At 47.5% G+C, this 20,534-nt stretch overlaps 1 protein-coding gene across 1 annotated transcript; it reads left to right on the plus strand.

The window, feature by feature from the left end:
• Positions 1-457: 457 nt before the first annotated feature.
• LOC146205397 (uncharacterized) lies at positions 458-14,166 on the plus strand. The gene is made up of 9 exons (XM_084607161.1): positions 458-674; positions 1,882-2,005; positions 3,326-3,468; positions 6,294-6,480; positions 6,888-7,066; positions 7,687-7,816; positions 9,280-9,461; positions 11,976-12,124; positions 13,489-14,166. The coding sequence occupies exons 1-9, from the start codon at positions 458-460 to the stop codon at positions 14,164-14,166; spliced, it is 1,989 nt and encodes a 662-aa protein (XP_084463287.1).
• Positions 14,167-20,534: the final 6,368 nt, after the last annotated feature.

Genomic DNA, 20,534 nt, shown 5'->3' on the forward strand with positions numbered 1-20,534 from the left:
CGAGAAATGGGGGGTGGGGGAGGGGGATTAAAACTCCCTGACTTAGATTGCAGTGTAGTCTTAAAGCAGGCGGCACTCTGGCAGTATCCTACAAGTTATAATAAAGGCAAAGGACAAGGTAAGCCGTGTTTTTCCTTGGGGACTGTGAAGTATCGGCAGGGCACGGCACTGGGTTTCGGAAATAGTTCTCAACTAATAAGCTCCAATTTTGCCGATCCGGTGTAGCGCGAGTCGAAAATAACAAAAGGTCGGCTCTAGAACGACGCTGAAAAAAAAAAAAAAAAGCCACGAGACCGCATGCTTTGGTGCACTAAACTCATCATCATCCTAAGGCGCTATCGGCGCACCTCAGCGCGCTCGCAGGAGCACCCGCTCACGAGCACGTGAGACCGAGCTCGCGCAGCAGTTCGTGGAATCGCCGCCAGCTTTTCACGACCGAGCTCCAACCAGCCGCACGATGTTGTTCAGCCTGGCTGGCCCCCGGCGTACCGGGCTCGTCTTGCTACTGCTCGTGGCCTTGGCGACTGGCCGCAGGCCCTACCGGAACACCGAGGAAGAGGATGAGGACGAGGAAGAAGACCAGGGCTGGGGCGGCGACCGCGGGGAACGTCGCCGCCATGATCCCAAGCCGGCACAGGACAGCGGGGGTCACTCAGGGTTCAGCTACGAGGACCGTAAGTGCCTACTCCTCGCGCCGCCGGCACGCCCACAGCAGGGTTAGTGGGGCGGGGCGCTGGTTAGAAGTGCGCCACCGTGACCCGCAATAGGGAGTCTACACCACGCCATACGACACCGCGATATCTTCGATTCTTTGCACGCGATGATAGCCGCTTTCGTCGGGCCTGCACGCGACAAGGTTTAGCGGGACCAGATACGAACGCCTCGCGCAGAGCTCCGGGCCGTAGTACGTTTCTTCCGAGGCTTAGCCACGCCTGCGCACGCTACTCGTAAAGGGCGCGAGTTCCGGTGCGTCGAATGATGGCACTTCGCGCCGCTACGGTGCTTCGCGTTCTATTCAACGCTCCTTCTTTCTCCAGCTAGGCTCTTTGCTTCGGCACTGCTGCCCGCGCTGTAGTTTCAGTTAGGCCTGACTGCGCCCGAGCATAACTTGATGGACTCCGGCCTTCTGCTTTCAGGAAATGCAGTTTAACTTCCGTGCCTGATAGCTCATGTGTACCCCTAGAACTCCTGGCTCACTTGGCAAGCAACAAAACGTTAAAGAACCCCAGGTGGTCTAAATTTCCGGAGTCCTCCACTACGGCGTCTCTCATAGCCTGGGTCGCTTTGGGACGTTAAACCCCACAAACCAACCCAACCCAAAATGCTCGCATCATGATCCTCCTTCAGTAAAGGTTTTAAGTTTCACGAAGCGGCTTAAAAGGCTGGACAGAGTCCGCAATATTTGTGGGCGCACATTTTCTGCGATATCTGTCGGCCTGTCTGCGCTGGCCGATAAGTAGCCTACGGGGGAGCACAAGGCACGCACTAATTGTAAAAAATAAAAAAAAAAATGCGATTTTCCTTTTATATTTTTAACAGCAATGCCGAGAAAGAAGAAAATACTACATCACAGCAATTTATGTTCTGCTTACTACTAGACATGACTGAAAGTCTTTCTGATAATTTAACTTTTCATCAGAATGTGCATCTATATACGCCTCTGATGTACGAATTTCATCTTATTGCGTTTTAGTCAACTCCGCGTAATGAGTAATCTTCATCGTATCGTGCCGAGAAATATGGACAAAGGCAACAAGTGTGGCGATCAGTCGCGAAAGCAAGCTGCCTGGAAATAGTCTACGGGCCGACAAAGAGCCGCGCTTGTAGAAGGGCGTCATCTCAAGGTCTAGAAAACTAATTTTCTTTCATTACACTCTCCAGGCGACCAATCATTACCCAAGGCCGAGTGTGAAGTGGACAGCTTCCGCAGGGGCCAATCCGAGTGTGACCGCATCTTGCGAATGAACCTTCCTCATCATCATGGAAGCCACGACTATGTTTGCTAGTAAGTCTCATGCTCGGCTCATTTATGTTTGGTTTTCTCCCTAGTCCCAAAGACCTAATAGTACTCGAGGTTTTCCTAGAAAACTTATTGACTGCTTTGTTACAAAACAACGAAAAGTTACGTCGACAGACTAAAGAAAAAAAAAATCTCCCTGCGTCGTTTTTGTTTTTTTTCCAGGATTTTGGAAGAAAAAAATTACAAGGGTTCAACGCTGCTGAACCAAATATTGAGCGAAAGCATTAGCTGTGGGTGACCGAGCGTTCTTCTTCTTCTCTTTTTCTTCTTCCTCAGCCCAGATATAAAGCCCCGCTTTAACCAACCGATATGAACGTGCATTAGTGGCCTATAGGGGTAACGTGAATGCCAGGGTCCTAGCAGGCTGATTGACATAACCGTCACATGTGAAACGAGAGACCCAAGTTGGCAGCTCCTGCCGACCGCTTGAGTTCGTAGCCCAGCTTTCACCTTAATGTCACGTGGGGTGTGACGTCACAGTGTCACGTGGGTAAGACGTGGCTACCGGCCGCGCTACGCTGAAGGCTCGAAACCTATAGTAGTATTGCTTCCCCAATAAAAGAGTAGAGATGAAAATCGAGATAGCAGTTGCGTTCGACAAAACGATTTTGCAAAATTCCTACGATAGCCTATTAAATCCCCTAGTTTGCTGTCTGCTGTTGTTCGCGATCGAGTGGTGACTGTTTTTATGGGCCACACCGTTTTTTCTCTGCCGGCCTTAAATGGCCTGAATCAGGTGTGAAACAAGCTTTAGATTTAGGTCCTCACCAAAGGCAGCATACCGCAATAACGAGTCCGGTACCTGCTGTGAAGGGGCTGTTTTTTGTGGTGCTGGTCACCTTTTTTTTTTATCAAATGCAAAACTCTTGTCTCTAACCTTCCGGCTGCGTGCTTCCGACAGCGATAGGGGGTGGCGACGACCAAAATGCGAAAAACAGAGAAAACTGCTCCAATGTGTTGCGCATGCTAGCATGTAGCTCACATGCCTGTCTCCATATCAGGCGACATTACCGGATGGTGCACAGGCAATCTGGAGAGCGCAGCTCGGGTGTTGTAGACAAGTGTCTTGCCCTCTGTAGCTGTACGATGCGGTAAAAGTGAAATAGTGACCGAATAACGTAATGCAACGTCTTGATGTCAGATAAAAAGAACAATAGAAAGGCGTCATATATGAGCCATGCATGGCTGCTGTTACGGTAGCTTAACAATGACAACTGTGAAGTTAAAATGAACTTGATTTTAAAATCTGTTCAACTTCGATCACGTCGCCTGGCATTGAGTTGCCAATTTTTGTTTGCTTCATAGCTCCTTGCGCAAGTACAAGATGTGCGTTGCCAGTGTGATGATCCAGTCAAGCTGCTACGAAAGGACTTTCATCTCTCAAGAGCTGCACAAGATTCGCGGCATCATACAAGGCTACAGCGTCGACTGCTTCAACATAACCAAAGGTATTCGATTATCGTTTCTGCACGCGCGTTGAGCGTTTCAGAAACGTGACCCATCAGACTCGTACGGGAACAGTGTTTCAAGGCGAAAAAACCGTTGCATACCGCCTCTTGACTGCACTATAACGAGTATTATTACGTACTTTTAGCCTAAATCTGAAGAAGGAACACAACAGATTAGTAAGAAAGAAACCCATCAACGAATTAGCGGTGAGGGGGAGGGCAGAAGAATTCAGGATCTCGCTACAGAATAGATATTCAGCTCTAACCGAGGATGGCGACATTACCCTAGAAGCAATGAACAATAATTTCAGAGATATCATTACTGAGTGTGCGGTAGAATTAGGCGGTAGGATAGCTAGAGAGGATACCGGTAAGCTATTTAAAGAGAAAAAAGATTTGATTAAGAAACGCCAGAGTATGAAAGCTTCCAATCGAACAGACCAGATCAAATTGGCCGAGATATCAAAGCTAATCAATAACCGCAAGGAGGCTGATATAAGGAAGTATAACATGGAGAAAATTGAACATGCTGTAAAGAACGGGGGAAGCCTTAAAGCGGTAAAGAAGAAATTGGGTATAGGCAAAAATCAGATGTATGCGATAAGGGACAAGGCGGGCAACGTCATCCCGAATATGGACAAAATAGTCAAAGTAGCCGAGGAGTTCTATACAGATCTCTACAGCAGCCAAAGTAGTCAGGATCGTAACGAGATTGGCGGCAGGGAAAAACAGTCAGACGTTCTACCAGTGACGAAGGACGAGGTCAAGAAAGCATTAGAAACTATGAAAAGGGGGAAATCAGCGGGAGAGGATCAGATAACTACAGATTTGCTAATGGACGGGGGGGGGGGGGGGGGGATATCGTGCTAGAGAAACTGGCCACCCTGTATACGCAGTGCCTGGTGTTATCGACGGTACCGGAACCATGGAAGAATGCAAACATTATCCTCATTCATAAGAAAGGGGACTCTAAGGACCTCAAAAATTACAGACCAATCAGCTTACTGTCTGTTACGTATAAGGTATTTAATAAGGTAATCGCTAATAGAATCAGGACAACCTTAGACCGCAATCAAGCAAAGGATCAAGCAGGTTTTCGGAAACGGTACTCTACTATCGATCATATCCATACCATCAATCAGGTGATAGAAAAATGCTCGGAATATAATCAGCCTTTATACATAGCATTCTTTGATTACGAAAAAGCATTTGACTCAGTGGAAACATCGGCGGTGATGCAGGCATTGCGAAATTAGGGGGTAGACGAGCCATACGTAAAAGTGCTGGAAGATATATATAGTGGCTGCACAGCAACCATAGTTCTGCATAAAGAAAGTAACAAAATTCCCATAAAGAAAGGTGTTAGGCAAGGAGACACAATCTCCCCAGTACTATTTACAGCTTGCTTAAAGGAGGTATTCAGACACTTGGAATGGGAGCAGTTAGGGATAAGGGTAGATGGAGAATACCTCAGTAATCTGCGATTTGCTGATGACATTGCCTTGCTAAGCAACTCGGGGGATGAACTGCAAATAATGATTGATGACCTAGACAGGAAAAGTAGAAAGGTAGGCTTGAAAATCAATATGCAGAAGACTAAGGTAATGTTCAACAGCCTCGGGAAGGAACAGCAGTTTGCATTAGGTAGCGAAGTACTGGAAGTAGTAGGCGATTATGTCTACTTAGGACAGGTAGTAACCGCAGATCCGGACCATGAAAAGGAAATAACAAGAAGAATAAGATTGGGATGGAGCGCATTTGGCAAGCACTCGCAGATTATGACTAGCAGCTTACCGGTATCGCTCAAGAGAAAAGTATACAACAGTTGCATCTTACCTGTACTCACCTATGGGGCTGAAACGTGGAGGCTAACCAAGAGAGTTCTACTTAAGTTGAGGACAACCCAGAGGGCTATGGAACGAAAAATGGTAGGGGTAACATTAAGAGATAGGAAGCCATTCTAGTGGAAATTAAGAAGAAGAAATGGGCATGGGCAGGCCATGTAGTGCGAAGAGAGGATAACCGATGGTCGCTTAGGGTAACAAACTGGATTACAAGAGAAGGAGAGCGTAGCAGGGGGCGGCAGAAAGTTAGGTGGGTGGATGAGGTTAAGACGTTCGCGGTGGTCAAGAGGACGCAGCTAGCACAGAGCCGGGTTAAGCGGAGAAATATGGGAGAGGCCTTCGCCCTGCAGTGGGTATAGTCAGGGTGAAGATGATGATTACGTACTTGGCTGAGATTAAACAAAGAGCCCACCTTGCGGTAAGACCTCGTGCGACATATCGCGAGGCCATTGAGCGGCTAAGTCGCACTATTCAGAAATAAGATGTATAGAGGCTGTATATATCTCGTTCATAACCTCACTTCCGAGCGCTTGACTGCGATGTCATCCCAAGCCTTGAGAGAAAAATGTAGATGGCTAGGGAAATATTGTATTTCCTTCGAGGCGGCGTTCACGTTTCGTTCTCTATTAATAGTGCGCTGCGCAAAGCATGATTCCTCCGGATACAGAAGTCAACTGCATATCTTGTTTAGCCCTCAATTTCTTATTCTCGATTCGTGATTTTCCACCTGACCTGGTGGCAGTGAAATGCGAATAAGCAGTTCATATAGAAGCAATGTCCGTCCGTCCTCGGGTTTCGACACTTTGTCTGTACTCAAGTACAGGGTTCGGAGTACAGTGGCTCTTGCTGTTTGAAGGGCGGGCAGATCTATGGAATGTACAGCAAGCGTCGGCTGCCTCTGGGTCGGGGCAGTCAGTAATTTTCGCCCGAGCAGCTGTGCAAGTCCAGTGCATCTCACGCGCTCTCACATTCTCTGCGCAGAAACCAGCCGGCGAGGTTTGAAAGTGCGGCGGCTCCGATTCCGCATGGCCAAGGTGAAGCTTGCGTCTGAATGCAGCCCTGCCACCGCCTGGGGTGTCGAGTTGACGTGCACTAAGGATTTCGAGCATGACATGAAGGCCCTCGGTCAGCTGAACGAGCCGTCCAGGGCTGTAAAAAAATCATGCAGGTAAGAGCTTTTGTTTTCCTGTCTTCGTGCCAGCTTTCAACTTTTACGCGAGATCGTGTCCATTTATAGCAAAATTTTAAATTAGTTTCCCCTGCCTCGTCGATTTATTGGTGAGATTCGGAAAAACCGGGGAGGGCGCTGGGGTTTACACTTGCTGGCACAGGCGCACAGATGGGTCATTCGTAGTGCGTCGAAAGGCAAAAGCAGAAGAGGTGACAAATCGTAAACGAATTAATTTTCAATACGATGCGCCAACTGCTTTGTTAGTAAGGGCTGACTGGACTTCCTTTGCGATTTATTTCCGTTCATATACTTGACCTAATTTTGACAGCAGGATTGCTGCAAATCTACACGTAGCGGAACTATGCACTACACCTAACTCACGTCGGTTTCGTTTTTTGTTTCAGGACTATCCTTCGTTATTTTCACTGTTTGACGCCTGTGACAGAATCAGCTAGTTGCCAGAAAAATCCTGAATTCATCAAGCATTTGGAGTATTTTCCGAAAGCAATCACTGCCCGATATCAAGAAGTCTGTCTCAAGGAGCTCGACATCAGTCCATCTCTTTTCAGGGAGAAAGTGAACAGTAAGTACACTGAATGCGACACTCAAAGTTGTAGCCGTTTACATAACTTGACGCATGACACGAGAACATTTTGCCATATAATACCGAGGCTACGCATGTTTTCATTAATAGGGTTTAGACCGGAAACCAGGCATGTGTCTTTTAGCTATACCGGAGAAAATGGGTGCCAGAACCAAAGTAAGCTATAGCTCCCACATGTGCTGTTTAATTTTGTCTGACACTGCGTATCCAGCAGCTTCTTTTCTACCAGCTTGAGCGTTTTTATGCACAGCCGAGAATTGCATACATTGGTATCCTCATTTCACGGGGAGACACAAGTACACCGTTCCTTTCACACGGATAACTAACGTTACAGTTGTAACGCTATATTCGCATGGTAGACGTATTAGACATAAACACTGGATGACGACCGCTAAACGTACGAAAAAAGGAGAATCCATTAAACGAAGAAGTTACTGATACATCTGCTTACCACTGCTACCTGTCACAGGATGCTGCCTGTAGCCGCAAAATCAATTACGGCGAAACAGGTAGTGGAATTACTGCTAACGTTTCTAGGAAACAAAATCTGATGAGCTAATCGAAAGTGCTTCAAACAAATAACTTGCCTTCTTCGACAGCTTCAATGGCCGCTGTGGTAGCACAAAATGATGGGTGCAAGGAGGAAGAGGCTTCTCGGGAGTTCTTGGCATGCGCCTTGGTCTTCAATGAAGTAGTACAGCACACGACGGATAAGTTCCCACAGTGCGAGTAAGTGTTTCACCTTCTTTTTCCCGAGCATGGACACGCGTCCATAAAGAAAATCACAGAGCAAGATTCGTTGTTCTGACTGTACTTACACACATTTTAGCAGAAGTTGACTATCGTGGGATCCTAAGCAATAATGTCAGCAACAATATTTCCTGCCCCGTACCGAACTCTTCCGACAACTCTCGGCAATACCCGAGCCAAAAATGGGGGGCGGCGATTGCTTTTCGACCGAACAAACTGTAAATTCTTCGCGTAAAAATCGTGACAAAAGACTAAGAGCAGAGGCAAGGAGAAGCACTGAATGTCAAACAAATATTTCTCTACCTCTGCCGTAAAAATGTTTCTAAAATAAACTAGAGGCAAGCTGAAATCACCCCCTTGTTTGAAAATGGCTGGAGCGAAAGCGGAGCGGCGGGTGGTCGACGCGCGCTTTGGAGAAAATTGAACATCCATGACGTTGTCGATGAAGGCGCTTGTTGAACGTGCGAATGAAGAAACCGGAAGGTCTGGTGCAGTGGCGTAGCCAGAAATATATTTTAGGTGGTGTTGCATGCGACCGGTCAAAAAAAAAAAAAAATTGCGTGAACGAAAGGCACGAAGCAGGCAGGAAAAATGAGGGGATGCAGTGCCCAGAAGATTTCCGGGGGTGTTCTAACATTCTGACACCCCCATCGGAACTCTCTCTCTTATATATATATATCTCCCTCTCTGTCTCCTCGCCGACCTTACAAAAACGTCATACGCTGCACCGAGATAATTGGGCAGACTATTAACGATCGTTATGGCATTAATTTCGGGTTCGGCTGTTTAGTTATCAAGTCTCAGTTACTTGTACTTATATTACTTGTACTTTGTGACTAGAGATAATTCCTATAGCATTGTTCCTCGCTTTAAGTGGGCCCTCCTGCTTCGGTGAAGTGTTGTACCTAAAAACATCGTGCCTCTGCTTCTTTTCCTGTTGGCACCCTCGATTAAATGGCGCTTAGTTCCCTTCTCAGCAATGTTTTGCCGAAAAACTGAAGCATCAGTACAAATGCATTTAAAAACAAAAAAAAAAAAAACGGGACTCAGGACCACGATGAATTTTCGCCGGGAAAGGGTACTATAGGACAAAGAGCGCCATGACACAGGTATATATTTTTTTCTTTTTTTACCTAAGGTGCGGTCAACGAGCTATTTTTCATGCAATTAACCCATATAAGCAGAGAACCCGGCTAGGGGAGAGCTAATTGTGTCTACTTTGTCACCGGAGGTAGCCTGCGGAATGGGGAGCGAACCCCGCACATCCCTCAGACGAGAACCGGGATTCCATAGAGGTGTGAAAGGGGAAGCGATATGAAAAAAAAAAAAGAAAAAAAAAAGCACGTTAAGCTGCAGCGTGCTCTCAAAAAAGATAAAAAGCGCTTCCTTGACTGGAGCGCATATGACAGTGTAATGATTTTTTCTCTTTTCTTGCCTCGCAGGGCTTACAAGAACTTCATTCGCTGCACAGAAATGATTGCCCAAACTCTTAACTGCGGACAAAGCTCGGAGTTCCACTACCACGCCGTGCATGTACTGGAGGTCCTGTTGTATGAGTACCAAGACAAGTGCAGGAGCCGACGTAAGGCTGCATTTGCTGTTTTATTCGGGGAGAGTAAGCATGGTCGTGTGACGAGAGCAGGCTGCGTAATTCGGCGCCCGTTTCAAACGTCCGTTTTTGGAAGGTGCGCCTTACTTAGCTTATTCTGCTTCAAAATGGGCGCTCCACAGTAAGCGCCTATTACTCTTTCTCTCTAACACCTAATTCTCTCTATTTCGTTTGTCGTTTCACTACTGCCCACACGCTGACGATAGTGGTTCACTCATGCCTGGGAGTAGGAGCAACCACAATAACGTTACCCAGCGACTCACCATAAGCCTGCCGTCAGTATATGGCTCATTATAGTCGTGGCTTTTATTTCCAAGACATACGACGATACAGTTTGGTATTTTTGAGATAAAATACCTTCCTGTAGTCCCATTAAAGAGCAGAATTTATTATGGGCACAATGCCTTTTGTCTTCAACCCACGATCTAGGGCGCTCAATGAAAACAAAATCCAGCTAGCCAAGGAGCAAGCACCAGTGCCATTCATCTACGAATTCTTGAGCGCATCTTGGAAATTCAAAACGCATATTTACCCTCTCTCTAGAGAGATCCGAAACGCGAATGCCACCACCCGTTCCCTGGCTTCGCTGGACATATGGTGTGTTGAAGGTAACGCCAGCGAAGCCAGCTAAAGTATGATGGATCTCGCGTGACATTTGAAAAAAAAGTAGGAATGTTGCGTACTGTCACGATGTTGGTGACAGGAATTATCTGATAGGATGCGGGAACAGCTGACAATCCACAGTTACAGTTGACAGCACGTCGTGCAGGAGTGGAGCCGACCAACGTCGTCTGTTTCGTCCGAGAGCCTCCTGGCAGTATCTTATGTTTGATATTATCAGCAATGATTTGACAAAGGCGGTGGTGTTTTGCTGGAGCATTTTTCTGCGCGGCGCGGTCGCTCCGGAAGTAAAGTATATTGTCTACGTTATATAGAGCTTAAGACAATATTGCTCGGCTAGAGCGCTGCTTTTCGATGTTCGGTTACTCTGAAAATCTAGTATGCTGTCTACGCAGCGATGATTGGCCATCCCCTTTGTCAAATCACTACTGTTAACGCATGAAAACAATATGTCGCAAAAGATGTGCCAACGAGGTAACATTTCACTCGGCGCGACGGCTGTTTTCCTTTCAAGTGTTGCGCGTGATCTGAGGTGCTTTAGCTGGCTTCTCTGGCGTTTCCTTTAGATGATCGTGCGTAAAGGGGCTAGCTTGCTAAATTGCGCGTCCCATTGAGGGCTGCGACCAAAACACACATACAATATTTAATGAAAGGGATATTCACATTTTCATTTGTCTTCCTCTCTTACTTCAGCTTTTTTCTTTCTTTTTCCGACTGAGCTATAATACTGGAGAACATTACTGAGTACTATGTCTCCTTAGAAATAGCAGCGGCGCAGGAAGAAGCTTCCCTCTACTACTCGCCCTACAGACGCTGCCTGTACGTCAGGAAGTCAAAACGCAAGTGCCGCGTTTGACGTAGAACAGCCACACAAGCGTGCTATTTGAGTTTTCCAGCGCAGTCCTGAAACATCGGTGCCATGCACAATGTTATCTTCCGAGATATAGACTCAAGTAGAACATTTGCGGGTGCGTCAAGAGCCTCGGTGACTGCACCGTCCACCCTCGAAATAACTCGCATTTTTTGGACGGGACATTTTTTTGAACGTCCTGCCGCGAAGGCGCTGATGTCATCTTTTTGTGCGAAAACGCTCATACGTTCGTCAGAGCCAAGCAAAACTCTTGCTCGTGCCTCGCTTGTTGCCATATCAACTGTGAAGCCAGGCGTTGTCGAGCTACCGAAGGTGCGACTGGGACAGGAACACAATAATAGGGTATTCAGCGCAACACAGATACACACAAGAAATAGCTTTGTCCCTTCCTTCTATAGACCCTGGCGCAAAGTTTGCTTGTGTGGTATCACTAACGAACCTCCATGTCGCATCAAAATTATGACTCAACTGTTCTTCGCGTAGCGTTCAAGGTGGTGTCATACCATTTAGCTTCCTGTTTAGCAACCATCTGCTAATAAAATTTGACGCTATAGTTTGCGATAGGGATTTTTTTTTTCGAAGAGTTTGCCACAAGGCATAAGTTGAGAAAGGGGGAATGGGATGCAGGAGATAGAAAGTTAAAAGAAAGAGAGAAGTCCAGTTGTGCTTATGTACTCGAGAATGCTTATGTATGCGATAGGGATTCGAGATGACATATTTGGCTCCAATTGTATGCCGCGAAATAAAGACGTTTAAAACTTCGCCAAACTCTGTGCCACTCTAGTAATGGTAAACTTCCAAGCAAAACCATGCCAAACCATGTCAAACGGTGCTTTCGCACGTCTTAATCGGTTTAGGTGGAGTTAAACACCGGCAATGTTTTAGTGATTCGTGAAATATAATAAGAACGAGGAGTGTGCAAAGCCTCTCATTAGACTGATTCGTCACCTGGTCTTCTTTGGCGCCTTTCGCAGTGAAGCGCGGGAGGAGCAACGAACGACCGAACCCCAATGTCGAAGTGCACCCGGGTGGCTCAGACAACACTGATCGCGCGGGCGGCGCAGGCGAACGGCCGTCCGAAGAACGCCCAAGCGGCAATCGCTACCCATCGACAGCACGCCCGCAACAGCCTGAAGGGGGCTACACGCGTCGAAGGTTCTTCAAGCACACAGAACAGATCTTCAAGGTAGCGAAGTTCATCACTCAACAAACCTTGCGGCTAAAATGACGTGTGTTATTTTCGAGCGCTACGCTTCTATTTAGTAGCACAGTTTGCTGCCCATAAAGTGGCCTTGTTCGCAGTTGTACAACTGGCGATTCGCTCAGTGTGGCGGATTTCTTATGAATGGAAGCAATGCTGTTCAAAAGTTCTGAGCTCTAAGTAGAGGTCCTTATTTCCTTTTTTCTTTTTTGTAAATAATGGGTAGGGTGAAGTTGCAGTTTTATAACAGCTCCCTTCACGGTTGCAGGATATTCTGGCGTTCAGAATCAGCAGAACTTCAGTTGCGGCTCGTTAGTACATTTTATTTCAAAAGGGTGCGTGGCGCAATCCAGAGAGACTAAATGCGTAGAGGAGACGGTGGTCAGCAGCCTAACAGAGCTTACAAATATACGCATATTTAGGCCATAAAACACGGCCAAATATTCGTATCAGTGTTGTCGCAGACATACACGGAAGAATCTGACTTTTTAGGGGAGGCAGGACGTATTACGATTGTTATATTTAATTTTTAATATGGAATATTTCCAAAATCAGCCGTGCTTACTCGTTTTCCTGTCTTCGAATGGCCTTATTGCGGTCCTTATTAGATTGCGTACCTTTGTTGTGGTATGCAAGCACATTTTAAATGTATTTCTTTGTTTTTGAAAACATATTTCCAAAGTCTTGTCGACGCATTGGTCAGTCTAGTCGACATGCAGTTTTTGGCAGGACAAAGTAATGACGCGCACAACTCCAGCAAAATATTTGCCGCCGTTTCCGTGCTTCTCTTGTAAACTATGCCTATCACCTCAAGAGCGGGGCCAGAATTTGGCAAGCTTGCTATGGCCAGGAAAAAGCAATCCAAAGGTGCACCACAATGGATGTTTGTAGCGGTCACCAGGTGATGAGAACCTTACTAGAAGTTCCCATTGTTAGCTTAACATTTTACGTTCGTCTATTGACTATCTTTTCCTGCGTTTTGTTCCTAGCTTCAGCAAAAGATACCAGCACTGACGTAGAAAGACCCGTCGTCAGAGAAAACTCGCCCAGCTGTTTAATACTACTTCACAGGCATATCAGAGTGGTTATTGCGGCATAGCCTGGCGTCAGTATGGTCCGGCTGAGGGACAGCAAGGTTATAGGTGGTACTGTTCTCGATTTATAACGGTCGTACGGACGCACATGTCTTGATTCAGTGCTTGCGCTGCTCTTAGGAAACTCCAGCGTAGGTAGTAGCTCTCCCCGTCAACAGTTTAGATACCCGCCGCCACAAGCGGTCGTTCACTGTAATGTCGCCACTATGCGTGCGTTGAAGAAACCATTGTTCGAAATTACTTTTCTCGGCGCAGATAACTACCGACAGCCCGCTCTATCCTCCGGCGCGTAAACTACCATTCGAGCCTCGCATCCCTCAAGCTGAGGACTACCCCCGAAGCCACGGCGAATCCTCCTCGGAGCTGGAACGAAACCGGCCTCGAAGCGAGACTGACGACGAACGTGGAGGTCGGGGCAACAGGCGAGCCAAGCCCGGTAGGAGGGGCGGATCGCGGCATGTCGACGAAGAAGAAAGCGACAGCGCTGAAGGAAGCGGAAGGAATGCCTACAGGGGATCCCAGGGTAACAGGGGATCCTTGGATGACAAGGGACTCCAGGATGACAGGGGATCATTGGGTGACAGGCCATCCTTGGGTGACAGGCCATCCCTGGGTGACAGGCCATCCCTGGGTGACAGGCCATCTTTAAGTGACAGACCATCCTTCGGTGACAGACCATCCATCGGTGACAGGCCATCCCTGGGTGACAGGCCATCCCTGGGTGACGGAGGATCCCAGGGTGAGAGGGGATCCCAGGGTGGCAGCGGAGGCCACCGCAGCAGACTCAACAAATGGAATGTCAAGGGGGACGAGTCAGACAAGAAAGAGGACGGCTACCAGCCTGACCCCAACGATGGCTTTCTTGAAGACTCAGAGTCTGAGGACGTAGAAGCCATACGGCGGCGCAAAAAGAAGCTGGTCGAACGGCTCTGAATTCCTCCCTTTCGAACATCCTGAACCTTACTTTTTTTTCTTTCTCAGCTCTTTCATTTTGTACATACACCTTTTATTTTCAGTGTGAAATAAAGCTGCGTGCTTTAAAGCTACTTGCGGATTGATTTGGCAAGACTAAAGTGGAAATGGTGTTTTATAAAAGGCGTGCAGCGCCTTGCATTCCCTGTATCCATGGAGCCTGAGGACACCACTGACGTTCTTTGCAGCTTCAGGAAATCGGGTTGTGGTGCGAAAGAAACAGCCCAATACGCACCCCAGAGCTGTCTCCAGAGTGAAGTCCACGCCTGGCATTAATTGTACATACGCAGGGAGACGTTTTCGAGGTATCCATGGTCATTTTGCTCTGTACGACACATCGCCTGTGCTAACCATGCGCAACCTTCATTAAGCCTGGAGCAAATATTCTACTTTGAGTGACAACGCCCGTGTGTCATGCAGTGCCCAACCGTTCTTAAGTGTTCACGAAGTAAGGAGACGCAGGCACCCGGGTGCTAATTCGATAGAGTACAACGTTTTATTTACACCAGCGGATGAAAGAGCTCCGGCCCTCCGTCGCTTGGCATGGATAGCGGGACCCCCGCCTCAGACGCAGGCCGGAAGACGTTAAAGACGTTGTTGGCCGGCGGCGTCTCAGGTCAGCTGGAGCGCCAGTTCGAACAATCCATCAAAATGAGGCACTTTAAGACGTTAGTAAACATTCTTGCAACACAAGATACAAAATATAAGCATTCTCAATATACTCGATAACAATTCAAGACTAGTCCTGACTTGCAATTTAATTTCTTATGCAGGAAAAGCACAAACGTTTGCAAGCCGGCCACCGCTTTTCCCTCCACGCCAACGACCGCGCCCCCGAACCACAACTTATATCGGCGGTAACCCGTGCCTCCCATGCTAGATTCCTGACAATATTTACTCGCCTGCGTCATTGATGCTGCTGGCAGGGCATGTATAGTTTTGTCCGCCAGCACGTCCACTCCATCCAGCCCTGCAGCCCCTACCGGTTCGCATGCGTGTGAATCGACCTTTACGGGCTTCTTCCAAGCTTTTCCGCCGGCAATAGGTGGATCATTGTTGTCATCGACAACCTCACCAGATATGCTGAAACTGCTGCTTTACCGGCGGCCTCTGCCCGCGACGTCGCTGGTTTCATCCTTGAGAACCTCATCCTGCGTCACGGTGTGCTACAGGAATTGCTAGTGGTCGTGGTCGCGTATTTTTGTATGATGTCGTAGAAGCCCTCCTACAGGAGTGCAATTTTGTTCATCGTACGATGTCTTCCTACCATCCCCAGACAAATGGAATGGTTGAGCGATTTAATCGGACTATAGGAGACATGACGGCCATGTATGTTCCTTCAACTTACTCCAAATTGGGACCACGTGTTACCCTTTATAACCTATACGCCTATAATTCTGCTACGCAAACGACTACCGGTTTCTCCCCTTATTTCTTTCTGTACGGCCGGAAACCCTATTGCACAATGGAGCGTCCCGATGTTCACGAACTGACACCCATTTCTCAAGCCGCTGCCTATGCCGAAGAGTGCCGTCAGATCACACTTCAAATCACAACTCGAAACCTGTACCACCAGAAAAATAACCACACCGGTTCCACATGTTTGCCGCCTGCTTATCCTCCAGACTCGTTGGTGTGACACGCCAGTCGCCCAAGCTTCTGAGTCGATGCTAGGGACCCTATCGTGCGCTTCAACAAACTTCCCCTGTTAATTACCTTATCGAGTCTCTCACGCCTTCAACGGAACACCGCCGCCGAGGACGTGAAATTGTCCGCTTTGCCCGCCTCGAAAGTACTATGACCCTGCCATCATGGCTTCTGCTTAATCAGCCAGGATGGCGTCTGTTCACAAGGCAGTATTGTAAAAGAGATACTTCACCTGTGAACAAGTAAGAAGTTGTGAAGACGACAAAGCGGACGAAGCTTGAGCTCTGGCTTAAGAAGGCTGGCCTTCGTATCAGCAACGATATTATAAATAATACATTGCCGTGCAAACTACAACTACCTAAGCCGCTTCATTAATATATATATATATATATATATATATATATATTGTAATGAAGCGGCTTAGGTAGTTGTAGTTTTTTTAGCGCCAAGTTCTGCATAGAGTTTGTATTGTTCGTGTTCCCGGTACTGCGTGCAATTTTCTCGTTTCTGAATTCCCAAAGCATGAGTGCTTCATCGCTGTTTAAAAAGTTACTCGCACGCTTCCAATACAGCTTCTCTTCAAAATTGCGCAAATTTGGAAGGCATTCGAAGGTGCCCACGACGTCGCTCGCATACCTGCCGGGTAGCAAAGCAGGCCGCAACATATATGAGCAAACACAGGCGCCACTCGAGGGAAGCAAGCAGGAATGGGGCGAAGCGGTACGGTCATCGTTAGCGCGCCATGCATTGGCCTTGAAAATAAAGACGGAAGCTCGGCGGCGCGGCACTAGAACGGTGACGTAGCGCCGCCTTGAATATTGGGCGTGCGATTTAGACACTTTAGTCACTTGAGGTCTGACGTGAGTAAATGTCCGCGGCGAGGTCCCGTCAAACGCTCACTGACTCGGAGTTTCTTTAATCTTTGCAGACAACCTGTTTTGTTTGTTTCTTTTGGTTTCACCGTTTGAAGTCGACGTCGCGGTCTTCATGTCAGGGTACAGCCAGTCTCGCCATCACATCACCATGATTAGGCGGCGTGGTACAACCGTGCGGTTCACTTCGCGTCTGTTTTTCAATTCAAATGCCGTTAAAAAGAGTACCGCCAGTATCACCATCATCATCCGACATCGTTGCGGACATTTTGTCCCGCCGGACCTCAAATTATCCCTTGAGAGTTTGAAGCTTTGCGGACCATTTTTGTTTGTTTGTTTTTCTTGACCGTGCGGTGGACGTCGCGGTCTCCCCCTTAAAAAGGGTGCATCCAGTATCATTATCACCGTAACCACCACCATCACCATCATCCAGTGCAGCTGCGAGGCACGTTCTCGCTGAGCACGGGCGCGTGCCCTCGAATGCCTTCCAAGAGAACCGGCCTCTCTGACGCTACCCCCGGGTGGGCCATGTAAACGACGCCACCGACCGCCGTCCGAGGAAGCCCGATCAGCAGACTGTTCCAGGTATGCTAGCAGCCACGCTTAGCTCGCTTTCGTAGCCGCTCGCTTCGGACACGCGGCTCAAGGACTGCGCGGGCACTGCCTATGAGGCCTACCGATGTTCACTGTTTTCAGTGGACGCCTTCAAACAGCCCCGGCCGTACCGCCAGCACATGTCACCATGTTAGTGGTCGGGGCTCTAAACTACTTTCTGGACTCGGTGGGGTGGCTAATAGTCGCACCGCGACGCTCTCGGCATGCTAGGGATCGCAGGCAGTGCATTTTTTTTCTTTTTTTGCTGTTGCTGCTCTTAGATGCTCCGGCGTCGATGGACACGTTAAAACTGGCGCAGCTTAGGTAATTCGCAATTATACAGCAGGTCGTGCCATGTTACATGATGCGTAGGATACGGGAAGGCAATGAGTAAAGCTGGCTGACTTAGCGCGGTACACAATGAGCGTTGCTCAAAGCTGCCTTCGTGAAGCTTTCTGCTCACCACGCTGGCTTTTTAGGGAGCACAGACCTCCAATTTTTCTCGCATATCGCTGATTGATCTGCAAACGACACCCGCTACCCGATTTATGGCGTAGTATAGAAGCCAGAATGGCGTGACAAATAACAGGGAGATATTTAGTCGCTTCATTTACTTCCCGCTTATTCGAGAGAAAAAAACGCATATCGAACAACTGCAGCGGGGCTGTAGCAAGTATTTCTTCGTGAGCGTGGTATGGTGTCCGTTGTTTAGCGGCCCGAAGCCTCACGTGAGGATGTGAGTGGGAAAGACTGCGTAGTGGAGAGTTCTGAATTTTTATCGATCACCTGGGGTTCTTAAGTGCGCACCGACATCACACAGCGCGCATGTATTCCTGCATTTGCGTGCAGCGAAATGTGGCTGCTTCAGACGGGATGTGAACCCACGACCTTGAGGTCAGTAGCTGACCTCTTTAACCACCCAACCACCTTGCCGGGTCTGCACGAATAGGTCTTGCGTGAGGATCGGGACACTGTGCGACGATGTTAAGTGCGGGCCGGAAGCTTCCAGCTTAGGCCATTGGCACCTACTCCGCTGAGTGGCCAGGCAATATGTCGTGGTCCGCATACGGGAACTCGCTTCTCGTCGAACGAAGAAGCGTGCACCTCTCAGGGGCGTTGAGTGGGACGGCTGTAGGAGTGCGGCTGCAGCTCAGCGCCTCGAGAAAGCGAGGATATTAACGTCGCTGTAAGGAGTCGCTCGTCCATAAATAGCCGATGACCAGGACACACGCTTGCTACTAAGCAGAGATAAGACTTTGCATAAAAGCACTGTAAGATCAAGCCATCGAGAACACAACTTAATATTCAGAAAAGCATATGCACATGACTTAAGTGGAATCAAGCAATGGTGCGCGAAGTGAAGTAATGCGAACTGGAAATCATGAGGCAGGGAGACGCAAGTAGTTGGCAGGCGAACTAGCACCTGCGATTACTGATGTGGTGTTATTTTTTTTTTCTTTTGTCTTCAGTAAGTCCCGCAGGTCTCAGACTGGAAATGAAGGCCTTCGTTCGCCTCTTGGGCGCCGCGCTCTATATTGTTGCCTGCGATGGAATCCAACTTTTCCTACTGTCAGAACAGCATCAAGGGCCAAAATGTAAGATCACCCACGTCTTTACGCATCCTCATTATTTACTTACTAGACCATTTTTTTTTTTTTTTTTTTTTTTTTTTTTTTTTTTTTTTTACCGATTGAAATAGGTACCTATAATACATCATTTCTCCGGTTGCTAAGAGAATTAAACACGGAGAAGAGAGAACTACACACGGAAAAAGGTGGAGATGTCCCAGTCATGTTTTCAAAGAGACGTGTCTTAGCGAATGTAATAGTTTTCCTCTTTCGAAGCTTGACTCTAGAATCAATCCTTCCAATCCTTGTCAGCCTTCAGCGTACAGCGGCTTTCATAGGTCCGCACTATTTACTATGACTGCACGGGTTAACTAGCCATATTACAAGAACTAACACTTCGGTAAGAGGGCCTCATTAGTATATGCCACAACGTTACACATTTGTGTTTAACGTTGTGTGTCAACATGGCTAACAACTGGCTCCCTTGGCAGTGAAGTTGGCCTTGCCGCTTTTTATGTCCTTAAATTTAACCTAAAACCAGTAGAAAAATAACTACAGAATCGTATCAAAAAGATGACAAAATGTCCTGTAATTCTAACGTTTACGACAAAATTTCTGGCGTAGACGTCAGAGTTTTCAGTTTTCTTTAGTACCTGCGAGTGGTACTGTAACATTTTCTGCAGTACTTTTGTGTGGTCTGTAGCCATTTAGTGCTTTTCTGTTGCACACACGGAAAATTCTGACGTTACTACAGAAATTCCTGTTGTCACAACAGATTAGCTGTCAGAAACCCCACAGAAATTCTGTCGTGACAACAGAAAATGTCCCTCAGTTTTTTCCGTCTGGGAACGATTTATTAATGATCGCCTGTGCTATACAAAATTAGGAAAGATGAGTGTTAGGTATCATTTCGAAATGTATAGCTGAGAAAGACAGGGCGTGCGTTTTAGTTAATTACACCCTAATATAGCTTCGCAGGGCCAGTAGATGTGTGGTTTGGGTTCCTTAATCCCTTTTCACCGTCGTTAGCATATGTCGACTATCTCATGGCGCCGCGTTTTATTTTCAGGCTGGAAACTGTACATATTATAAAAAAAAAGGTAATTTCATGCGATTTTACGAGGAAAACCTTCGTTAGCTCTTTCCCTGAGTGTTAAAAGTTAAATTTTGCGTGTGTTTCTGAGCTCAAAACGAGCAAACGTCTTTAAAAAATTGGGTGCGAAGCCTTTAGATCATTTATCATTAATGAACTGATTTAAGCGTCTCTTTAGCGCATTATAGCCTTAGCCACTTTTGCGCCGTAATACAAATACATATGGTACCACGCCGGTAACAACTTCCACGCGCCAGCTTCCCGATGCCATACAGAACACAGCGCAAATTTGAAAACGAAGCAAAATGAACAAGGGTTGAGGGGGAGCCATTCAAGGGCCTCCTATACGAGGACTTGTCTTCACCCAAACGAAGAAGCCCTCTTGTCGAAACGTTGGCTAGCGAACAAAGGCTTCCCCTCAACCTGTGTTCATCTCGCTTCGTGGTTTCAAGAATTTAATCTTCCTATATTCCCTACAGTAACGCAGGCTTGACTGTTCACACATTACTTGGGAGCGGTACACAAGCAGCGGTGTAAAAGGGGGACGCCCCCAAC

Source organism: Amblyomma maculatum, chromosome 1, assembly GCF_055883805.1.
Source record: "Amblyomma maculatum isolate TAMU_Amacu chromosome 1, ASM5588380v1, whole genome shotgun sequence".
NCBI lineage: Eukaryota > Metazoa > Arthropoda > Arachnida > Ixodida > Ixodidae > Amblyomma > Amblyomma maculatum.